Source organism: Myodes glareolus, chromosome 19, assembly GCF_982192425.1.
Source record: "Myodes glareolus chromosome 19, mMyoGla1.1, whole genome shotgun sequence".
NCBI classification, from domain to species: Eukaryota; Metazoa; Chordata; class Mammalia; order Rodentia; family Cricetidae; genus Myodes; species Myodes glareolus.
This window is the reverse complement of record NC_142044.1, coordinates 43,315,021-43,338,014: the sequence shown is the minus strand read 5'-3', so window position 1 is coordinate 43,338,014 and position 22,994 is coordinate 43,315,021. Positions and strand designations below refer to the sequence as shown.

Sequence of the window (22,994 nt, the reverse complement as noted above, 5' to 3'; positions counted from 1 at the left end):
TGGTGGCCTGGCTCCTTTGTGCTGACCCCCCTGCATATGGGAAGGTTAATATTTATACAGCATAGAAATAGGATACCTTCAATCAGATTCAGATCACATTTCAATTGGCTGAAGTTTCCTCTAGACAACTCAGAGCTGGCAAATATTTGCAAGACTGTCTTGTGATGTCACTGTTCATGGTGAACAGTTCCCTGGAAGATCTTCAAGATCTCCAGGAGGGATGAGATCTGCTTATGTTGTTGGAGTTAGAGATGGCAGGATGTGGTTGTCTTGACTTCTGACTTAAGAGTCAATAGCCCCAACCTGACTGTTAATAAGTCTATGAATGTTCCAACCCATTCCCCACCATGTTTGGCCTGTGGCTCAGGGGACATTTACATGGTCCTGACTCTCACTGTGGTTTCCTCTGCTAAGCTAAAGTCATGCTGATGAAAAAGGAAGAATCAAGAATAAGAAGAGTCAGCACAGCTGGGGAAAGAGGTTCCATGCCTCAACTTCCAGGAGAAGAACAGGGCAGACAGCATTAGAGATCCCTGAAAGCATCTACCCAGGGGACAGTCATCCAAGAAGGCAAGAAGGGATAGGTTCAGAACTAACCAAGAGAGCCTTCCTCCATCTCAGTGCTGAAGATACAGGGTGCTGCGTGCTTGGGAAGTACTGTAGCTCTGGGGCACATCCACAGCCCTCTAGGATCATGAAAGACTGAGACCCACAGTGCAGATGCTGTTAGGCATGTGTGGAGTCACCCAAGACTCCATCCCATTATCCCATCTGCCCGTTCTCCCATCTCTGTTTGACACATGGTCCTCATGTCTAAGGGTCTGAAGGGGGCCATGGGAGCATACAGCAGGTGACAATTAGTGTTCAGTAGGTCAACCCACCAGATGAATGACTCTGATGGGGAGTCCCACCGGGGAAGGCCACGGAGTCAATGAATGTAAGTGACCAGTCTTCTGTCTGTAACTTCTCTCTTGTGCCACTTCATTTCTCCCTAAGAACTGCATTCCTTCCCTAGAATGGGAAGGGTGTCTTCCCACTGCCTGTGTGTTCCTCTCATGTATATATTCCATATATTGGGCACACGTACACCTGTGGATGGTCAGGATGATGATTTCTGCTAAACCTGAGACGATTTTGATAAATTGAAATAATGTTAAGATATTTTACAGTATTCAGAGTGATAGAGGAAAGTAACTGTGTTTTGAATCACAAAAACAGCTAATTATAGACTTCAGAACAAATTCAAAGCAACTGGTTGCCCCTGGCGACGAATACACATGGAGGAATTCCCAGGTGTTTATTACTGATTCAAGCTCAGACTTGAAGCAACTTTGGTAGACAATAGTAATGGACCTTATGGGTATACGCCCTACCACTCAAGGTTCAGCTAACTGGTTATTGTTTAAGTCCTGAATTTCAATGACATTTTCTGTCTGGGACCCTCACCAACGTAGAGTCATGTACATAGCCATGTATTCCACACTGGACAGTAACTGTGGTATCCCTAGCCTAAGAGAAACCCTGTGACTTACCTTGTGTTATGAGAATGAGTCAGGGCCTGGAAAGGTAACATACAATTTTCAAGAGTTTGGATTGAGGAGAGGCTGTGTGGAGCTACACAGAGTTGTGGGAAACTATGAAGAAGAGCAAGAGAGATTTTCAGAGAGGATTTTTTTTTCAAGAGAAGTAAAAGAGAAAGATACCATGAGAAAGCATGTTTTTCCTTATATACCCCCCTTCAGATAGGTAAGAATTTTTCCTAAGACATCACTGAATTCATGTCTCGTTTTGCACACCCTGGTTCTGACTGGAGGCTGGCTCCCCCAGGTAGCAATAGGGGTTCTACAGCCTGTGAGACAGGAAGAAAGAGAAAGGGACAGTCGGCCAGCATGACTCACCTATGTCTTTAACCCCAGAACTCCTTTAGAAGGCTTTCCTTCATTTCTGCCCATATCACACAGTCACTGTAAGTTCTAACACATCCCACAACAAGAGCTATGGATGCCCAGTGTCCAACAGGAGAGGCAGGCATGGGGAGGAGAGCAGAGGAGTGGCTTCTGGACAGGTGGATGCGCATCAGGGTCCTCGGGAGCCACTGGGCTGCTGCGATGGGGTCAGTGAGCAGCCAGTGAGGAAAGGAACATTTGGAAGCCATGGCTCCCTTAGACAGGCTTCACAGGGACACCTCACAGAGGCCTTGGTTCATTCATTCCTCCTACAAGACACTAGAAACATATGCCAGTACAGGCCGTATCCATCAGCCAAAGGTCCCAAGGACAATCCTGCCAGAGTCAGGTGAGTCAGTCATGTGTTCTCCTCAGTGAGGGAGAAGGATCACGCTGGCATCATGATAGTACTGAAGGTGACGGGAGAATCCACTGTAGGAGCTGGGCTTTGGTGAGCTTGGTTGGCGGTGTTCACACAACCCTTTAATACATTTCCTCATGTCATGGTGACCCCAGCCATAAAATTATTCCTTGCCACTTCAAAACTCTCATTTTGTGGCTGTTATGAGTCTTTTGCTTGTTTAAGTTTTTTGAGACAGGACTTCTCTGTGTAGCTTTGGAGCCTGTCCTGGAACTCACTCTGTAGACCAAGCTGGCCTCAAAATCACAGAGATCTTCCGGTCTCTCCTCCCGAGTGCTACGATTAAAGCATGTACCACCACCGTCTGGGCAATTATGAATCTTACTGTAAATATCTGATACATCCAGTGGTCTCAAGAAACCTCTATGAAAGGGTTGTTTAACTGCTGAATGTCTTGTCTACACTGTCTGCTGCAGAAAATGAGAGATGGAGCCACATACACGTGTCTCCAAAAATCCTATCTCTACAGAGAGACAGTAGAGACGGGACATCTTGAAAATGTCACACTGTCTTGGAGGCCAAAAAAAAATCTCTTCATCTGTTCTGAGACAACGACAGGATGAAGCCTATGACTAGGTAATTAGGAATAATAAAGTTCTGTGTAGCTCATGGACCAGAGGCTGGAGTCTGGGAACACGGCACCAGATACACCTGGGATTCTTCATCACACGTAGGCTAGAGCAAGCATGAAGGCTCAGGGCTCCCGTCCTTTTATTCATTCTTTGTGTTATTCTTTAAGCGTTTTATTAACATATATAAGTTACATATAATAGAGGATTTTATTATTATATTTTTACGCATGTATTTTATACATTTTGATCATATTGAGCACAATTACCCACTTTGGTCCCTCTTACAACCACTGACCCCTCCCTCTTACCAACTAGCCACACTTCAACTTTTCTGCATTGGTTTTGAGACAGGGTTTCTCTGTGTAACAATCCTGGTTGCCCTAGAACTGGCATTGCAAATCAGGCTGGCCGCAACCTCAATAAGATTCACCTGTCTCTACTCCATGGTAACTCCCCTCCCTGCTAGTTACGGTGACAAAACACCTGACAGACAAAGGGTCAAAAAGAGGAGTTTGTCTGCCACACAGCTTGAGGCTGGAGCTGGAGCCAGTTGGTCACATGGATTCTGCCGAATTCCTTTCTTATGCCTGTCGGCATGATTCTTCAACAACCACCGTGCAGCAGCTGCTGCTTGCAGCCACAACCTAGCTGCTGAGAGCAGCAGACTGCCCCTGCTGTGTCAGAGCAGGACCCAGGATGCCAGGATTCCTGAGAAAGTGCTGGAGAAGTTGGGCACGACATCGGAAAGAGCACCGCCCCTGTGAACCTGGAAAAGATGGTCACTGGGCTGGGACCATCTAGAGGGGCTCTTCAAGTTTCACTTTCGACCAAGAAAAACTTCCCAAGCCCTCTTCCTGTCATGCCGTTCTACTGAAGAATTCTGTGGTCAGTCACTTCCATATGTGCTGTGTGCATCTTCAGAGCATCAGACACAACAGCTTCCTCCTCCCAGTGACAGCAGAGGTCCAGTGCATGAGAAAGAGTTTGCTTAGCTCTAGCATGGGCCCTTAACACCTGTCTAACTTAAATCTAACGAAATATTGTCAAAAATAAATTAACCCAGATTCATGATTTTGCCATGAACCTTTGGTACAACAGAGATGCCTATGATCCTTAGTCCACAGAAATAGTGTGTAAACTAGTATCAAACACCTTGGTGACAGGCACTTGATAAGATTCCTTCACTCAGTGACATCAATACCAAAATATTTGTCCACTGGTGACTCTAAGGATGAGCAAAACTCCAACCTCAGAGAGTGTTAAAGAGTCATGAGGGTTTCCCCTTTCCAGAGAGTCTTCCCTCTCTTGGCTGCTGGGAAGTCATCTGCTGCCCCAAGGCTTCCATCCTGCAGGAATATCTGTGCTTGCCTGGAGAGTTCAGCAATGGGACCAAACTAGTTGAGCATAGAAAGAGGATAAAAACCTAAATAAGAACCATGCTCCAATATGAAGCTGTCTCAGCGTTGCTTTGACATGTAGGCAAGACACTAACATCTTTCCTTAAACAGTGGTTGATGTTGGAGGGTCAAACACATTGTTGGTGGCAATACCCGTGGGGTGCCCTAAGAATTTAAGCAGAGAAAGGCACTGGGGACAAGTCAGAAAGCATCAATACCCATTACTGCTGAGTCAGCTCCTGCCACCAGGTTACCGCCCAGTTTGAGGTCAGAGCAGGCAGGGAAGTAATGTCCCGTGTACCACTTAAGTGCCTTCAGAATGACCCATAACTGCCTTTCTCTTGGTCCCTTTTTCCTGGGCCACCTTCTCCTCCCAGTCCTGCTACAGCAGTCTTCTCTTCCTCCATCCCCAGACTACTTTAGCTGTCTCCTGAACCCCGTGCACCACCAGAAATGACATGAGAGGTATTCATTAAGTGTGCCCATAAATAAGGTAAGACCCCAGTCGATCCATTGTCTGCAAACCAAAGAAAAGCAAGGTCTCTCGTTTGGTGAGCAAGCATTCTGATGCCATCACAGTAGCAAGCTCCAGCCTCATCTACGACCTTCATTCTTGGTTCTATTTCTATCTCACCCAGGCCAGGGCTGATGCTGGCAGTATCAGCTCCTGTCCATGGCTCAGCAAGGAGGGTGGTGCAATGCAGGCATGATGCCTGATGGGTTGTTTTATCATGAGGGACCACACATGGGCACCTTCCATTTCACTCCTGTGCTGTGAACCCATCAGCCCCAGGCCTTGTGTCTGGTTGTGTCTCAGATGTGCAGGCAGTAACTGGATCTCAAGAGCTCTGGAGGACAAAGTTTACGGCCCCGTGTTAGGAGGAACTCACCAAGGTTAAAGACACAGACTATGGCAGTGGTCACAGGCTCAACACCAGCATGGTTGGGCTTCCAGTCCGAATAGGGTGTGTCTACACTACCCTCCTACTCTGCCCTGTGGACAAGAAAGGATGTGGAATTCCTCAGATGGGATCACCACATTGCCTGGGTGATCAAATCAACATTGACATGACAATAGAAGTAGATTTTGAAGCCATACTTGTGGCACAGGTGGCAGTTCAGGCCGAGTCTAAAAGTATTGTATGACAGTATCCCAATCCATGTGTACATGGTGTCAACATGACTTAGTGGGTTTCAAGGCTACACTTGGGTCTCATTTGCAGGATATGACACTACCTGTCTGCAAAGAAGGAGTGTGGGGGAACTGTAATCATCTCTGCCCCCAGGGTCCCCTGGAAAGGAAAGGCATTGACCTTCTAGACGTGAGGAAGACACTGAGGTTTCCTTGTGAAGATTGCCATGAATCTGTGTCACTAGAATTAATCTGTTGTTGGTGTCCCTGTTAGTGATATGCTGTCCCCTGCCCTCAATGACAGGTACCTGTAAGGCCCCAGCTCTCGGTGTGTGTATGCAGACTGGGTCCATCTCTGTCTCCTAGGGAAATGGTCCTGAAGAGACTGAGCCTGCTGCAGAATAAATATTTTCCTCTAGGGTGAGCTTTCTGGTGGGCAGCAGTCATGTGATATTTCAGATTGCATCCTGAGGACAAGAAGCTTCGAATTTAAAACCCTCCCAGAAGCTGCCTGTGGAATCTTCTTGGATGCTTTAACGTGTGTCCTGATTCTGTGGTAAACTGTAACTATGTGGAAACTTCCATGAATGGATCATTCTAGAAAATACATAGCCCTTAGATTGGCTAGGAGGCATTCGTAGCTTGCTGTTGGTGTGTGTGCTTCGTAGTTTTATGTCATCTTGATACAACCTAGAAGTACCTGAGAATATGGAATATTAATTGAGAAAAGAATTCATAAGATCATGCCATAAGCAAGGCTGGAGTGCATTTTCTTAATTAGTGATTGATGTTGGAGGACGAAACACATTGTGGGTGGCAATACCCGTGGGCTGCCCTAAGAATTCAAGCAGAGAGAGACACTGGGGACAAGTCAGAAAGCATCAGTACCCATTACTGCTATGTCAGTTCCTGCCACCAGGTTACCGCACAGTTTGAGTTCCTGTCCTGACTTCTTCCCATCATGGGCCATGACAGGGCCGTGTAAGCTAAACGAACCCTTTTCTCCACAAGTTGCTTTAGGTCATGGTGTTCATCACAGCAACAGAAATCCTACCTAAGACATTATCAGAAAGACACAAGCAGCTAATTAAGACTGTTGTCTTAGGCTTGGCCAACTTAACTACTCCTGGGAACTTACAATGCAGTTGGAAACCAAAACCCCTCAGAGCCATTAGTGAGGCCCCACATCTATTGCCTGTGCTCTACAGATGCCCACTCCCCTCATCAATAGAGCTCCCAGGGTCAGCTGCTGAGAGCATAAGAGCTCCACTAACCCTGGCTCCAGGCTGACTCTCATTCCTCACTGGCTTTAAACCCCCATGCAGGTCTAGTTCAAGATCCTGAAGACAGATGTCACCAGGCAACAGATACCACACTAGGTGCCAGTGTCACATTGGAATATAACAGGGCTGCCTACAAAGATAAACTTGGCCAGGAGACCACCAATCATAAAGTGTAGCTAGAAATCTGCTCAAATTGCTAGAGGCAACAAGGAAAGAGTTTTCAAATGGGATGGGTACATGGGACCCACTTGGCTGCTGGATTTATGAAAATCTTCCTTCAGTCACACTGACTTTGGGAATTGTCTGTAGCCACACAATCTTTGTTATGTTGAGGGAGTTCGGTTTAAATCAGAAGAGAGTCACTAAAATCACCATGGACTCCTCAGAGCAGACAGTGTGTGGAGGACACCCAGGCACAGCTCTGCAGCTCATGAAGCCTGAGGTCAGAGCAAGCAGGGAAGCAATGTCCCTTGTCCCTAAAAGTGCCCTCTGCAAGGCCCTTCACTGTCTTCCTGTTGGTACCTTCCTCCCTGGCCACCCTCTCCTCCAAGTCCTGCTATAGTTACCTTCTATCACTCTGAACCTCCCCCTCATCAGAAAGTTCTGAGAGATACATGAGAAATGTACCCATGACTGTGGCGAGTCCCAATTTATTCTCTCTCCTCAAATCCCTGGAAAACAAGCTTGGTTCCTGCTGTGAGAACAAGTATTCTCTTATCATTACAGTCATGAATGTGTTCCTTTTTTTTGGAAATGGACACCCAGTTGAAGCCACATCGGCAACCTTAATTCTTGGCTCTACTTTTATCTCACCCAGGACAGAGTCGTTACTGGTCATAACAGCTCCTGGCCATGGGTCATCAATAGGGTGGTGCCTGGCAGGCATCATGCCTGCTGGGTTGTTTTATCATGAGGAACCACAACCAGAAATCTTTCTTTCACTTTCAGGCACTGGGTATATAGAGCCTAGATCTAGTCAGTTTGTGTCTCACACATGAAGCTGGTGACTGGTTCCACATAGCTAAGGACAGCTGGGACCCACCAACCCTTGGTGACGGGAAGATTCCTAGGTGAGTTTGAGGATCCTGGTCCCCACATATTTATCCTTCCAAGTGCTCTGGAGGAGAAGGGTTATGGCCCCATTTTATGGATGAACTCAACAAAGTTGAAAACCGGTGCAGTTTGCAGACTCAAAAGCATTATGGCTGGACCTGCACTCAGAACGGAGTCTGTTTCTCTCTATTCCTCTGTCCTCAGCCAGGAGAAGGTGTGGGATCCCTCAGATGGGATCAACACACTGCCTGGGCCCTGACCCTCCTGGCTGGTCAGTAAGACATGATCAGGGACCCTAGAGGGAAGGTAGCCTTTTTCCGAGGTCTGACATTTTATATAAATACAGAACAAAAGAAGAAAATGGAAGAGTTTGGGGGACACAGGGGCATCAACCTGTGCTGCATGGACACCCAAAACTTGTCTTGGGGTGCTGTTCTTGGACCAATGAGAATGATGTTTTCAATAAGATATACAGGATGACTAAGGGGTGATAACTCATGTAGTCTTTGTGACTAGGCTGTGTCAGACCCTGTGGAGAAACTGGGGCATAGCAGAGAGTGACCTGTCTAGGATACCTGGATGGAGGCTGAACAGGTGGGTGAGAGACTGCACTTCTTGTCGTCAGCTGCCCCCTGCAAGCCTGTGGGGACAGAGGAGGAAGCCAAGGCTGTCCTGTGTGTGCAAGTGTGGAAGAGCCCCAGGAATGGGGACTGAGCGTGGGCTCAGTGCAGAGTCGCAGGATCATGGCACCCCAGCCTTACCTAAGACTAGGGGCGGATTGAACAACAGAGTGGGCTCTAATGGAGCAGAGGGACCTAGAGTGTTAAATCCACAGGATTTCTCTTCTGTTCAGAGTCAGAGCTGTTGTTTCCCTCACTCTGAGTGCTGTGTGACATGTGGTTTGTGACACTTCTCATGTCCCTGTGTTAATCCTCTGATAGAGGGAGCTGGATTGCCTGCCCCTCTGAGTCCCGCAGGCTGCTCCCCACCTATGGTTGCTGCGAGGCTGAGCACTAGGAGAGAGGGCACGAGAGACACTGGTCCCTAAGTTGTCAAAAGAAAGAAGGGAAGGAGGACGATTGGGGTAGACATGTCAGTTTTTGGAAGACAGGGAGGGGCTCCAGAGAGAGGGGACCAGGGGCACAGAGAGCACATACGTTTGAGGTCATTGGAACCACAGAGTGTGATATCCTTCACGAAGCCTTAGAGAATCTGGGGTTCTGAGTGTTCAGGCCCCTGCCACCTCCAGGTCTCACTGCATGTGCCCTCACTATAGTTGTCCCTGGAGTTGACGGATGCCTCTCTGTCTATCTGACAGACATAGAAATGCAACCTTACCCCGAACCTCAGTGGTGATGGTCCTAAGTTAGATCTAGTGTCTGCATGAGAAGCCTCAGCTGGCCCCAAACTGTCAGCCCCCACCCTCCCTCAGCCTCTCCGTGTGCAGTCAGATTAGCTGTTTCAGACTACTGTGCACTAGGAAGTCCAGGGGAATGTCCGCCCTCGTGCACTGCCTATGGGAGTGTGGGTTCTCACACATTACTTCTACAACGATGAGCCTCAGGTTATGAAAAAATTAAAGGTAGATACTACAGGATCCATGCATTTTGCCTTTAGAAATATCTGACAGAAAATAATCCCGGTGCAGACGTTTCTTACAAGAGAATATCCTTCCACTGCTGTTCACATGATGATTAGAAACGGCCTGAGGTTGAACACTGAGGAAGAGGGCAGAGGAATAGATGGGCCAGGGCAGGGACTGACAGGACTCCAGCGCTGGTGGGATGCAGGATCCTGCAGACATAAAGAGGGTATGGACCCTAGGAGCTCACTGTAGCGTTCAAGAATTTCAGCTGTCGCAAGGAACCTGCCCTGGTTTGAGTGAGAAGACACTCACAGTCACATGGGGCAGGGAGGAAGTGCTGCTGTGTGTTTAAGGGCGTGGGGAGTCATCCTTAAAAAATGAGGTGCCAAGCAGGTTAGATCTGTGGTATAGCATTACTGGGAAATTTGGGGGACTGTTGTCAGCAAACTTTTTTTTTAAGATTTTATTTATTATGTATAGTGTTCTATCTGTCTGTGTATGCTTGCTGGCCTGAAGAGGGCACCAGATCTCATTACAGATGGCTGTGAGCCACCATGTGGTTGCTGGGAATTGAACTCAGGACCTTTAGAAGTACAGTCAGTGCTCTTAACCTCTGAGCCATCTCTAGCCCTATCAGCAAACTTTTAGGATCTTCAGTTATCTTTACAATAGGGCTCATGAGGGTCCTCATCACATAGAGGATGTTGGTCACCTAATGAGGTGTGTATTAGGAGCCTTGAGTATCACAGACATACAGAAAACATCTGCTATTACCTTAAGTTCCCGTATGTGCCCACCTACGACTTGAAAGAGCATCCCTTAACAATTCTCCTGTATTTAGATCATATATTGTTTTTCTTCATGTCTATGTCCCAAGCTGGCAACATTCTCCATGGACAATACAGGGCATGAGGGCTCTGACGTGGCGAGGGAGAGGGGAGAGGGTAGACCAGATGACTGGCATCTGTAAGCAGCAGTGCAGGGCCAACTGGAGGAGAAACTCTGGCTGACTGTTGTTGGTCCTTTACCCCCACTCTGGTGAAACCATTGGGCCCCTGTCCCCTCCCACCTGACTTCCCTCAGCTGTCCCCATTGCACCTTACAGTTGTTTCTCTTCTCCCTCCAGCCTGAGAACGTGAAGAGTTGTGAGGAAAACCTATCTGAAGTCCCATAGCTGGTCCTGAGGAACAGACGCAGTCATGGCATCCGGTAGCCAACTACCTTTATTCCTTCCTTCTTCAATCTCACAAAATTACAATGGAGGGAGGAAATGCTGCACCTTTTACCTGTCCAAACCAGGTTCTTTTTGTCTTTGTGATTTGCCTGTGTGTGGTGCTTGTGTGTAGAAGTGTGCTGGCTGCTTTTACTAAAAGATACCCCAGAGGCTCAAGCATTTGAATGATTGGTCCTCAGTTAGTGTTGCCATTTGGCAAGTTATGGAATGCACAGCCTTACTGGAGGAAGCCCGTCCCTGAGTGTGGGCCTCTGGAGTTTATAACCCAGTTTACTGCAGTGTGCATACTTTAATCCCAACACAGGAGAAGCTGGGGTAGGGGATCTCTGTGAATTTGATTGGATTCCAGACTGATCTACATATTGAGTTCTATGTGAGCCAGAGCGGCATTGAGAGAATTTATCTCAACAGTAAAATAAAATAAAGCTAAAAAATGAAAATAGAATCCATAACCTTGTCCCTTCCAGAAAATTCTGCACTTCTTAAACACAGTAGAGATGTGATCTTAGTTTCCAACACCTGTTTCTGTCCCTTCACTGACACTATGGACATCTAACCCTGTGGAGCTGGAAGCCAAATGAGTTTCATTAATGAAGTTGTAGTGTTTACGACAACAGAAAAGTAATAATCCAGAAATTCTCACCAGCGAGTGGGTTTCTTATGTGAAGAACCTGGCTGCAAGCATGTGTTCATGTGCGTGCGTGCGTGTGTGTGTGTGTGTGTGTGTGTGTGTGTGTGTGTGTGAAGTATATATAGCAAATATTTGATACATATGTATAAAAGGGAGTGAAAAGGGAGGAATATACATATATACAAAGAATGTGGGAGGCAGAGTCCCAGGTGTCAGTGGGGGAGGATCCTGGAAGGCAGTCCTGCTGAAAGCAACGCAGAGGTAGGGATTCTGGCTCATGTGGTTTCAGAGGAATGCAAGGACTTTATTGGCAATTGGGATAGAGGTCATTCCTGTGATATCTTGGAAAGAACCTAGGTGTTAACTGTCCTTAATCTGAGAACTTACAAAAGGCTAAATTAAAAAGCAATGGATTAATTTCTTTGTGGGGTAAGGGAATCATGCTATAATATTGGGTCTATAGAATGGTTATTAATGCTGACTCTGTATGGAGGTCTACAATGAAAGAGCAGGTGGGACTGTAATAAATGACAAGTGTTTGACATTTTGTGTTTGGAGAGAAAAGAACACTAGGAAGCTCAGTGTTGAGGAATGACTGTGACTGTCCAGGGCACAGGGACACTGAGGGACACTGAGGGAAGGCTCCTGTTCTGCAGTGAAAGTACGGGAGGGTGCGTTCCAGGCCAGGTGTCAGCCAACTAAGTTCCAGTTTGGAGTTTCAGCTAGGGCCCAGAAAAGAGAAAGCCCAACATTTGCTTACTCCAGGAAAGACACTGCTTCACTGTACAAAGCTGCTGCTGGTATGGTTGAGGGGACAATGGTCCACCCCAAGCTGGCAGCCATACCTGGCAGTGCTGTTTGTGGGTACTGGCTGTGCAGCCATGAAAGATGCAAGAGTCGAGTGGTCCTGGATGATTTCTCCACAGTGTCAGAGCGCCCTAAGCCAGGAAACAACCTGAGCCCCTCCCATGTCCAATAGACACTGATGTTGATTCCACATTGTTTAAAATTCGACTATTGACACAATGAGCTAGTGGAGAGAGATCTCACCAGTAGGTTGAAAGTCACATCTGAAGGCACTGGTGCCACAGTGTTTGACATGTTAGAAGTCGGTGGTGGGTGCAAAAAGGGACTTCAACAAAAGATCTGTCGATTCTGTCAGCAATGGAAGCCTATATCTATAAAGAACATATGCAATTTGGTCCCATAAGAATCCTCTTCTTGGTATGCAGAGAGAGAAGGGTTACTACACCTGCACATGGTGCCTCCTCTGTATGCATAGACATGGACTGAGAGGTAGATGGCTACAGAGACAACCGTGTGTACATATGAGATAATAAAATGACGGATAGATGACAGAGAACAGACCTCTGGTATCTCACTGTCATGAGGACACCAGTGCCACTGAATGCACTCTATATTTAGAGCACCATTTGATCTTCATTACATTACTTCCTTAAAGGTTCTCTTTCCAAGCACAGTTGCTGAGCCTAAGAGATTTTACATATGAATTTAGGGGGCATAATTGAACCTACAATCCTGGAGACCCCATTAGGACCGAAGACAAATGCTCAGGAACATGGCATCTCACCGCCTACTGCTACTTGCTATTTAACCTCTTCCATGCTGTCTTCTAACCTCACTCTTTTCTTGGTATATAGAGCTTAAAAGCATCGTGGACAAAATAGCTGCCACCATCACGAACAAACTGTGCAGAGACGATCTGAAGCTCTTGATAACTGAAGATGGAGCCTGGAAGACGTTTGTGGAAGAAGCTGATTTGTCAAGGTTACCTGCATTCTGCACCCAGCACTTCTCACCAGACCATGAGGATGAGGATTTTCCTGGGCAGGCACACACACTCTAGGCAGTCCCAGGGGTGGGGTTGTGGATATTCCTTCTCAACAATCCAGGAGGAACGTTTCCACTATTTTATCCCTGGTGGACATCACCTCAGGTTGACTGAAGATCTTGCTCAAGGTGCCAGGACCGATTCTGTCATCTACCAGTTCTGTGACCTTGGCAAGCTAGTTAGCACTTCCTGAGTTTCACCACCATGAGACTGCAGTGTGAGAAAATAAGATCATGTGTGTGCAGCTCTCAGCATGTGACCAGTACACAGTGGGTGCCCCTGAAAGTTCTCACTGAGAGATACTTCAGAAATGGGAAAAGACCAGGACTAGGAGTCTCCAATAGGACTGAGGAATCATGAACTTATTATGAGACAAGTTAGAAAAATGTAGACATGGTTAGCCACGTCCTCAGGTTCTGTCCAGGTCACTTTCTTCCCACCTGAGAAGCTGTAACAGCAGCAGGATCCTCTATGGACTGAGGAGACCGAGAGCCCACAGTGCAGCTGCACAGAGCTGGGTTGACCCTGACTGTCCCTACTGAGATCTGGAGCCCCAGCTGTGTTCAGTAGGAATAAAAGGGCAGGCTGATAGGACGTGGTGACAGCCTGGCATGAGCAGCAGGTCAGGGATGGAAAACCAAGTGCCAGCTCCCTTCCCAAAGCCCACAGAGACCAGGACCAGGGACTCAGCCACGGTTCAGGTAAGACTGAGAGTGACCCTAGAATGCAGGTGTAGGTAGAAGACGAGTACAGCAGGGCTGGAAGGATGGAGGAATTGGTGGCACAGAGAAGAGGCCTAGCAGAGGACATGCAAGATGGAGAAGAGTGTTTTCCTCCTTGGCCCTGACCTCATGCTTTATGGGTGTGCAGCATTGTGTTTGGGCACACCCTCCACGTGATGTGTGTGCCCAGAGGTTCTCAGGTGGTATTGCAGATTCTATTCTGTTCTACACAGCACTCCCTGAATATCAGAAAGGATGTGTGGCTAGAGACAAGAGTCCACAGTCAATGTGGTTGGAGAACAGTTTGCAGAAGCTGAGAGTCTGAGGGGACCGCATGTCACCATCTCAGAGGAAAATATTTCCCTTATTGCCTTGTCCAACTTCAGGCGATGTCCAGCCTGCTTGTCACTGTTAGTGGTCTCCAGGCCCCTTGCATCTTTGCACACGGCCTTGCTGTGTTCAAATGTGACCCTGTCACTAGCTGTGGTGTCGGTTAGAACGGTGACTTATGTTTCCAGGACTCTGACCAGACCAGGTCAAGAGTGAGTGACAATATTTCAATACTGACACTGTGTACAGGAGATGGAAAAGTTTTATGCAAATCTTCTAAAGCAATTGTGCTGTCTCTGTGCAATGTCCCATGAGGAAAGATGTGGAGTTTGAGACTTGAGGTTTGGGGAATTTATTCAGATTGAGGAATCCAATTTTGCTTGCCCTGTGAATGGTCCACTGCAAACCTCCCCATTCAAACTTTCCTGCCAGATGGACACTGCATGGGCTGCAGATGACTTCAGGGTAATTAGGGATAGCGAGGAGACTTCTGGGAAGGGGGAATTCCATGCAACATGTGTAGTTCTCTTAGTTAAAGAGGAATTGCTCTAAGCCTACGTTCCTGTGCTCATCAACAGGGCTCCCAAGATAGTGAAGACATTGGCTTGACCTTGAGTGAAATCATTTTATCAGTGCCTCTAATTTTGTCAAGTGTCCTGACTTCACACACAGACCCTTATGGACTAAGGCCCTGGGTATCTCTGCAGTACCAGATGGTCAGGGTAGAGTGCAGATTACAGATCTCTGCTACGTTACTCCTGCTGAGTTTGTAGGATGAAAGTGAGGTTTGAACAAAGTTTTAACATTCAAAAAGTAACTGTATTATTCATGAACTTGATCTCTTCTGTCACAGTGAGGAGGAAGCTGCCCTGCGTGAAGCACTGAAGGAGCATTTAGCCCAGGAGCCCACAGGTGAAAATGATGAAACAGAAAAGAGGCAGCAGAAGGAGAATTTTCTGAAAGAATTTCCTGAGTTGAAAAGGAAACTTGAAGAACACATCAGGAAGCTCCGAGCTCTGGCTGACCATCTTGACCAGGTGCACAGGGGCTGCACCATCTCCAATGTGGTGTCTGGCTCCACCGGCATCGCCGCTACAATCGCTGGATTAGCTGCAGCACCCTTCACAGGAGGGGCCTCTCTGATTATCTCAGCAGCTTCGTTGGGTCTAGGAGCAGCAGCAGTTGCAACTGGTGTCACCACTTCCATTGTGGAAGCATCAATGAGTGCAGCAGATGAAAGTGAAGCCAGACGCCTGGTTGGAGCCAGCATGGACATACTGGACAGAATTTTGGAAATCGTGCCTTTGATCGAATTCGAACTATGTAGTGCAGGTTGGCAATTATCTGGTGCCTGGAAAACCCTCTGGGAACATATGCAAGCCAACAGACCCAGAACTAGTTGGGCCTCAAGGAATGCCAAACCACGCAATATTCCCCCAACAACCAGAGGAGTCAGGATTGCAAAAGGAGTCGGTACTGGTTTAATGTTTTTATTAGATGTGTTTAACCTTGTGACTGACTCCATGGATTTGCACAGTGGAGCAAAGACAGAGTCAGCTGAAGAGCTACGGGAGCTGGCTAAAAATCTAGAAGAGAAGTTGCATGAATTTGAGCAGCTCCACAAGGCTCTGCAGTTAGACCTGCCTCAGTGATCCCTCCACCAAGCAGTTAAGAGCTCAGGGGAAATGACATGTACAGGGGTGGGGACATGGGGAGGGGCATACTGTTACAAGGGAAATAACACGTGATCAAGTCTAAGGAACTGAGTGTTAAGGGGTTTATATTTCTCCGGCTGAGCAGGGCAAGGTCAACGTAGATAGCCAGTGCTTTAAGAAGACAGGAACTGAAGTCTAAAATAAGGGGGCCAGAATGGCCTAGAGAATGGGACTAGGACAGCAATATAGAGGGTCTGATATGGAGAGAAGAACAGGAACAAGCAATGAGAACCTAGGAAACCTGGAGAACTAAGAATGGGAGAAAGCCAGAGTGGGAGTTGAAGTCATAGCAAGGAACTACATCCCATTCCCTGAGGGCAAGGTCCCTATGACCTCTAGGTTATTCGTCCCAGCATCAGTAGGATCAACTCACCCTTGTGTCCTTCAGGCAGTGACCTCTGCATAGTGAGGTGTGATGGCCAAGATAGTGTCTAGAAAATCTGGGGTTTGTCCTCTTGTCTTCTATCGATTTGTGTTTAATAAATATTAACTAACTGTTCTAGAAAAGTGGAGTATATAACAGTCCATTAGAACAGAAAAAGGTGGCATGGGAACAAATACAAGGTGGTCAGGATAAATCAGACTGATGTGAGGTAGAAAGAAATGGGCAAACATCAGGCTGAGGAAGGTGGGAAGGCCGGTGGGCTGCCGCAGCTCTCAAAGGGACTGGTGAGCAGGATTATCTTGCATTAACCAGAATATGAAAGTGTTCTAGAATCAGCTAATGCCACCAATATCGGGCTTGGTTCTAGCACTGGTAGCACTTGGGACCCCTTACAAAGACCTACAGTCCACTGCAAAGACAGGGGCCCATGCAGGGAGAGCAGGCTCGGGTTTCTTGTGGTGAATCTTGATGGTTGAACTCAAAACAACTGAAGTCCGGGCAAGCTGGACCCCTGCATTGACACATTGAGCCTGATTAATGCTAGACACAGGTCTCCTCGCTACCCTTCACCACAGGACAACAATGTCATGGTGTTTGAAATGTCATGACTCCTCTCAGGGTCTCAAGGATAAGAATCACATTTGCAAAATCCTTGAGAGCTCAAGTATCTCACTTCTTCTGGGGAAACAGACTGATTCAGATTGGGCTGTCGGTATGGCATGAAATTGGCTTCTCTGTGCTTGTGGTCCCGGAAGGTTTGTCTGTTTTAGTTCCTCAGATGATTACACCAGTCATGATGTCACTGTTCATATGGAAGACGCCTGTCTCCTTTAAGGTCTCTACAGAAAGGGAGGCCATTTGAAAGGTAGATGCTCTCTGATACAAGTAATCACATGCCTGGTACTATTGATCTGAGCCAACCCCCTTCTCTAGAGTGCTGGATAGGGTAGGGTAACCTTGGTGGCCTGGCTCCTGTGTGCTGACCCCCCTGCACATGGGAAGGTTAATATTTATACAGCATAGAAACAGAATGCCTTCAATCAGATTCAGATCACATTTCCATTGACTGAAGTTTCCTCTAGACAACTCAGAGTTGACAAGACTGTCTTGTGATGTCACTGTTGATGTGAACAGTTCCCTGGAAGGTCTTCAGGATCTCCAGGAGGGATGAGATATGCTTATGATGTTGGAGAAAGAGGTGGCAGGACGGGGTTGTCTGGACCCATGACTTAAGAGTCAATAGCTCCATCCTGACTGTTAAAAGTTTATGAATGTTCCAACTCATTCTCCACCATGTTTGGCCTGTGCCTCAGGGGACATTTACATGGTCCTAACTCTCACTGTGGTTTCCTGTGCTGAGCTAAAGTCATGTTGATGAAAACTGAAGAATCAAGAATAAGAAGAGCCTTATCTGGAGAGGTCAGCACAGCTGGGGAAAGAGGTTCCCTGCCTCAACTTCCAGGAGCAGGACAGGTCAGACACCATCAGAGATCCCTGAAAGCATCTAACCAGGAGACAGTCACGCAAAAAGGCAAGAAGAGCTAGGTCCAAGGCAGGTTCAGAACTGACCAAGAGAGCTTTCCTCCATCTCAACACTGAAGATACACACTGCTCCATGCTTGGAAAGTACTGTAGCACTGGGGCACATCCACAGCCCTATAGGATCTTGGAAGACTGAGACCCACAGTGCAGATGCTGTTAGGCATGTGTGGAGTCACCCAAGACTCCATCCCATTATCCCATCTGCTCATTCTCCCATCTCTGTTTGACACATGGTACTCATGTCTAAGGGTCTGAAGGGGGCCATGGAAGCATACAGCAGGTGATAATTATTGTTGAGGAGATCAACCCACCAGATGAATGACTCTTATGGGGAGTCCCACCTGGGAAGGCCACGGAGTCACTGAATGTAAGAGACCAGTTGCTTCTGCCTGTAATTTCTCTCTTGTGTCACTTCGTTTCTTCCCTAAGAACTGCATTCCTTCCCTGAGAACGGGAAGGGTGTTTTCCCACTGCCTGTGTGTTCCTCTCATGTATATATTCCATATATTGGGCACACGTGCACCTGTGGATGGTCAGGATGATGATTACTGCTTAACCTGACATGATTTTGATAAATAGAAATAATGCGAAGATATTTTACATTGCTCAGACTGATATAGGAAAGTAACTGTGTTTTCAATCACAAGAACAGCTAATTATAGACTTCAGAACAAATTCAAAGCAACTGGTTGCCCCTGGCGATGAATACACAAGGAGGAATTCCCAGTGTTTATTACTGATTCAAGCTCAGACTTGAAGCAACTTTGGTAGACAATAGTAATGGACCTTATGGACATACTCCCTACCTCTCAAGGTTCAGATAACTGGCTATTGTTTAAGTCCTGAATTTCAATGACATATTCTGTCTGGGACCCCTCACCAACGTAGAGCCATGGACATAGCCATGTGTTCCACACTGGACAGTAACTGTGCTATCCCTAGCCTAAGAGAAACTCTGTGACTTACATTGTGTTATGAGAATGAGTCAGGCCCAGGAAAGGTAACATACAACTTTCCAGAGTTTGGATTGAGGAGAGGCTGTGTGGAGCTACACAGAGAGCTGTGGAAAACTACTTAGAAGAGCAGGAGAGATTTTCATAGAAGATTTTTTTCAAGAGAAGAAGAAGAGAAAGATACCACCAGAAAGCAAGTTTTTCCTTATATTCCCCCCTCAGATAGATAAGGATTTTTCCTAAGACATCACTGAATTCATGTCTGTTTCTGCACACCCTGGTTCTGACTGGAGGCCAGCTCCCCCAGGTAGCAATAGGGGTCCTACAGCCTGTGAGGCAGGAAGAAAGAGAAAGGGACAACCAGCCAGCATAACTCACCTATGTCTTTAACAAGAGCCCTCAGAACTCTTTTAGAAGGCTTTCCTTCATTTCTGCCCATATCACACAGTCACTGTAAGTTCTAACACATCCCACAACAAGAGCTATGGATGCCCAGTGTCCAACAGGAGAGGCAGGCATGGGGAGGAGAGCAGAGGAGTGGCTTCTGGACAGGTGGATGCGCATCAGGGTCCTCGGGAGCCACTGGGCTGCTGCGATGAGGTCAGTGAGTAGCCAGTGAGGAAATGAACATTTGGAAGCCATGGTTCCCTTAGACAGGCTTCACAGGGACACCTCACAGAGGCCTTGGTTCATTTATTCCTCCTACAAGACACTGGCAGCATATGCCAGTACAGGCCATGTCCATCAGCCAAAGGTCCCAAGGACATTCCTGCCAGAGTCGGGTGAGTCAGTCATGTGTTCTCAGTGAGGGAGAAGGATCACGCTGGCATCATGATATTACTGAAGGTGATGGGAGAAGACACTGTAGGAGCTGGGCTTTGGTGAGCTTGGTTGGCAGTGTCCACACAACCCTTTAATACATTTCCTCATGTCATGGTGACCCCAACCATAAAATTATTCCTTGCCACTTCAGAACTCTCATTTTGTGGCTGTTATGAGTCTTTTGCTTGTTTTAGTTTTTTGAGACAGGACTTCTCTGTGTAGCTTTGGAGCCTGTCCTGGAACTCGCTCTGTAGACCAAGCTGGCCTCAAAATCACAGAGATCTTCCGGCCTCTCCTCCCGAGTGCTACGATTAAAGCATGTACCACCACCATAATTCTGGGCAATTATGAATCTTACTGTAAATATCTGATACATCCAGTGGTCTCAAGAAACCCCTATAAAAGGGTTGTTTAACTGCCGAATGTCTTGTCTACACTGTCTGTTGCAGGGTGTGAGAGATGGAGTCACATACACGTGTCTCCATAAATCCTATCTCTACAGAGAGACAGCAGAGACGGGACATCTTGAAAATGTCACACTGTCTTGGAAGCCAAAAACAAATCTCTTCATCTGTTCCGAGACAACGACAGGATGAATCCTGTGACTAGGTAATTAGGAAGAATAAAGTTCTGTGTAGCTCATGGACCAGAGGCTGGAGTCTGGGAACATGGCACCAGCTCCACCTGGGATTCTTCATCACACGTAGGCTAGAGCAAGCATGAAGGCTCAGGGCTCCCGTCCTTTTCTTCATTCTTTGTGTTATTCTTTAAGCGTTTTATTAACATATATAAGTTACATATAATAGTGGACTTTATTATTACAGTTTTATCCATGTATTTTATACATTTTGATCATATTGAACACAATTACCCACTTAGGTCCCTCTTACACCCACTGACCCCTAACTAACCACGCTTCAACTTTCCTGCATTGATTTTGAGACAGGGTTCTCTGTGTAACAGTCCTGGCTGCCCTAGAACTGGCATTGCAGATCAGGTTGGCCTCAACCTCAATAAGATTCACCTGTCTCTACTCCACGGTAACTCCCCTCCCTGCTAGTTATGGTGACAAAACACCTGACATAGAAAAGCTAAAGAAAGAGAGAGGAGTTTGTCTGCCACACAGCTTGAGGCTGTAGCTTGAGCCAGTTGGTCATATCAATTCTGCTGAATTCCTTCCTTATGCCTGTCGGCATGATTCTTCCACAACCTCCGTGCAGCAGCTGCGGCTTGCAGCCACAACCTAGCTGCTGAGAGCAGCAGACTGCCCCTGCTGTGTCAGAGCTGGACCCAGGATGCCAGGACTCCTGAGGCCGTGCTGGAGGAGTTGGGCACAACATTGGAGAGAGCACCGCCCCTGGGAACCTGGACAAGATGGTCACTGGGCTGGGACCATCTAGAGGGGCTCTTCAAGTTTCACTTTCGACCAAGAAAAACTTCCCAAGCCCTCTTCCTGTCATGCCGTTCTAGTGAAGATTTCTGTCGTCATCCAATTCCATATGTGCTGTGTGCATCTTCGGAGCATCAGACACAGCTGCCTCCACCTCCCCATGACAGCAGAGGTCCAGTGCATGAGAAAGAGTTTGCTTAGCACTAACATGAGCCCTTAGTAACTGTCTAATTTAAATCAAACGAAATATTGTCAAAAATAAATTAACCTAGATCCATGATTTTGCCACGAAACTTTGGTACAACAGAGATGCCTTTGAACCTTAGTACACAGAAAAAGTGTGTAAATTAGTGTCAAACACCTTGGTGTCAGGCACTTGATATAATGCCTTCACTCCGTGACATCACTACCAAAATATTTGTCCACTGGTGACTCTGAGGATGAGCAGAGGGATGTGGGATCAGAGCAAAACTCCAACCTCAGAGAGGGTTAAAGAGTCATGAGGGTTTCCCCTTTCCAGAGAGTCTTATCTCTCTTGGCTGCTGGGAAGTCATCTGCTGCCCCAAGGCTTCCATCCTGCAGGAATGTCTGTGCTTGCCTGAAGAGCTCGGCAATGGAATCAAACTAGTTGAGCATAGAAAGATGATAAAAACCTAAATAAGAACCACCCTCCAATATGAAGCTGTCTCAGCGTTGCTTTGACATGTAGGCAAGTCAGTAGCATCTTTCTTTAATTGGTGATGGATGTTGGAGGGCCAAACGCATTGTGGGTGGTAATACCCATGGGCTGCCCTAAGAATTCAAGCAGAGAGAGGCACTGGGGACAAGTCAGAAAGCATCAGTACCCATTACTGCTGAGTCAGCTCCTGCCACCAGGCTACCGCCCAGTTTGAGTTCCTGTCCTGACTTCTTCCCATCATGGGCCATGACAGGGACGTGTAAACTGAACAAACCCTTTTCTCCACAAGTTGCTTTAGGTCATGGTGTTCATCACAGCAACAGAAACCCTGCCTAAGACAGTATCAGAAAGACACAAGCAGCTAATAAAGACTGTTGTCTTAGGCTTGGCCAACTTAACTACTCCTGGTCACTTACAATGCAGTTGGAAACCAAAACCCCTCAGAGCCATCAATGAGGCCCCACATCTATTGCCTGCAGCCTGTGCCCTACATATGCCCCCAACCCACTCCCCACATCTGTAGAGCTCCCAGGGTCAGCTGCTGAGAGCAGAAGAGCTACACTAACCCTGGCTCCACGCTGACTCTCGTCCCTCACTGGTCTAAACCCCCATGGCAGGTCTACATCAAGATCCTGAAGACAGATGTCACCAGGCAACGGACACCACACTAGGTGTCACTGTCGCACTGGAATATAGCAGGGCTGCCTACAAAGATAAAAGTGGCCTGTAGACAACCAATCATAAAGTGTAGCTAGGAAATCTGCTCAAATAGCTAGAAGCAATAAGGGAAGTGTTTTCAAATGGGATGGGTGCATGGGACCCACTTGGCTGCGAGAATTATAAAAATCTTCCTTCGGTCACACTGAGTTTGGGAGTTGTCTGCAGCCACACAATCTTGGTTATGTTGAGGGAGCTCGGTTTAAATCAGAAGAGAGTCACAGATATCACCATGGACTCCTCAGAGCAGACAGTGTGTGGAGGACACCAAGGCACAACTCATGAAGCCTGAGGTCAGAGCAAGGAGGGAAGCAATGTCCCTTGTCCCTCTCAAGTGTCCTCTGTTAGGCCCTTGACTGTATTCCTCTTGGTGCCTTCCTCCCTGATCACCCTCTCCTCCCAGCCCTGCTATAGTAACCTTCTATCACTCTGAACCTCCCCCTCATCAGAAAGTTCTGAGAGATACATGAGAAATGTACCTATGACTGTGGCGAGTCCCAATTTATTCTCTCTCGCCAAATCAATGGAAAACAAGGTTTGTCCCTGCTGTGAGACCAAGTATTCTCTCATCATTGCAGTCATGAATGTGTTCCTTTTTTTTTTTTTTTTTTTTTTTGGAAAAGATACCCAGCT

The 22,994-nt window shown here is 47.1% G+C and overlaps 1 protein-coding gene across 5 annotated transcripts; it reads left to right on the top strand.

The window, feature by feature from the left end:
* The first annotated feature begins 7,666 nt into the window (after positions 1-7,666).
* LOC125395743 (apolipoprotein L3-like) lies at positions 7,667-16,380 on the top strand. Of its 5 annotated transcripts, XM_087899059.1 has the most exons (6): positions 7,667-7,821; positions 8,321-8,398; positions 10,516-10,598; positions 12,417-12,550; positions 12,916-13,042; positions 15,012-16,380. In XM_087899059.1, the coding sequence occupies exons 4-6, from the start codon at positions 12,481-12,483 to the stop codon at positions 15,808-15,810; spliced, it is 996 nt and encodes a 331-aa protein (XP_087755185.1). In that variant the 5' UTR covers positions 7,667-7,821; positions 8,321-8,398; positions 10,516-10,598; positions 12,417-12,480; the 3' UTR covers positions 15,811-16,380. The 5 variants fall into 5 exon arrangements, with proteins under 5 accessions (XP_087755185.1, XP_087755187.1, XP_087755182.1 ...); XM_087899061.1 differs by lacking the exon at positions 12,417-12,550; XM_087899056.1 differs by lacking the exon at positions 12,417-12,550 and having other exon boundaries at positions 10,516-10,688.
* The last annotated feature ends 6,614 nt before the right edge of the window (positions 16,381-22,994 follow it).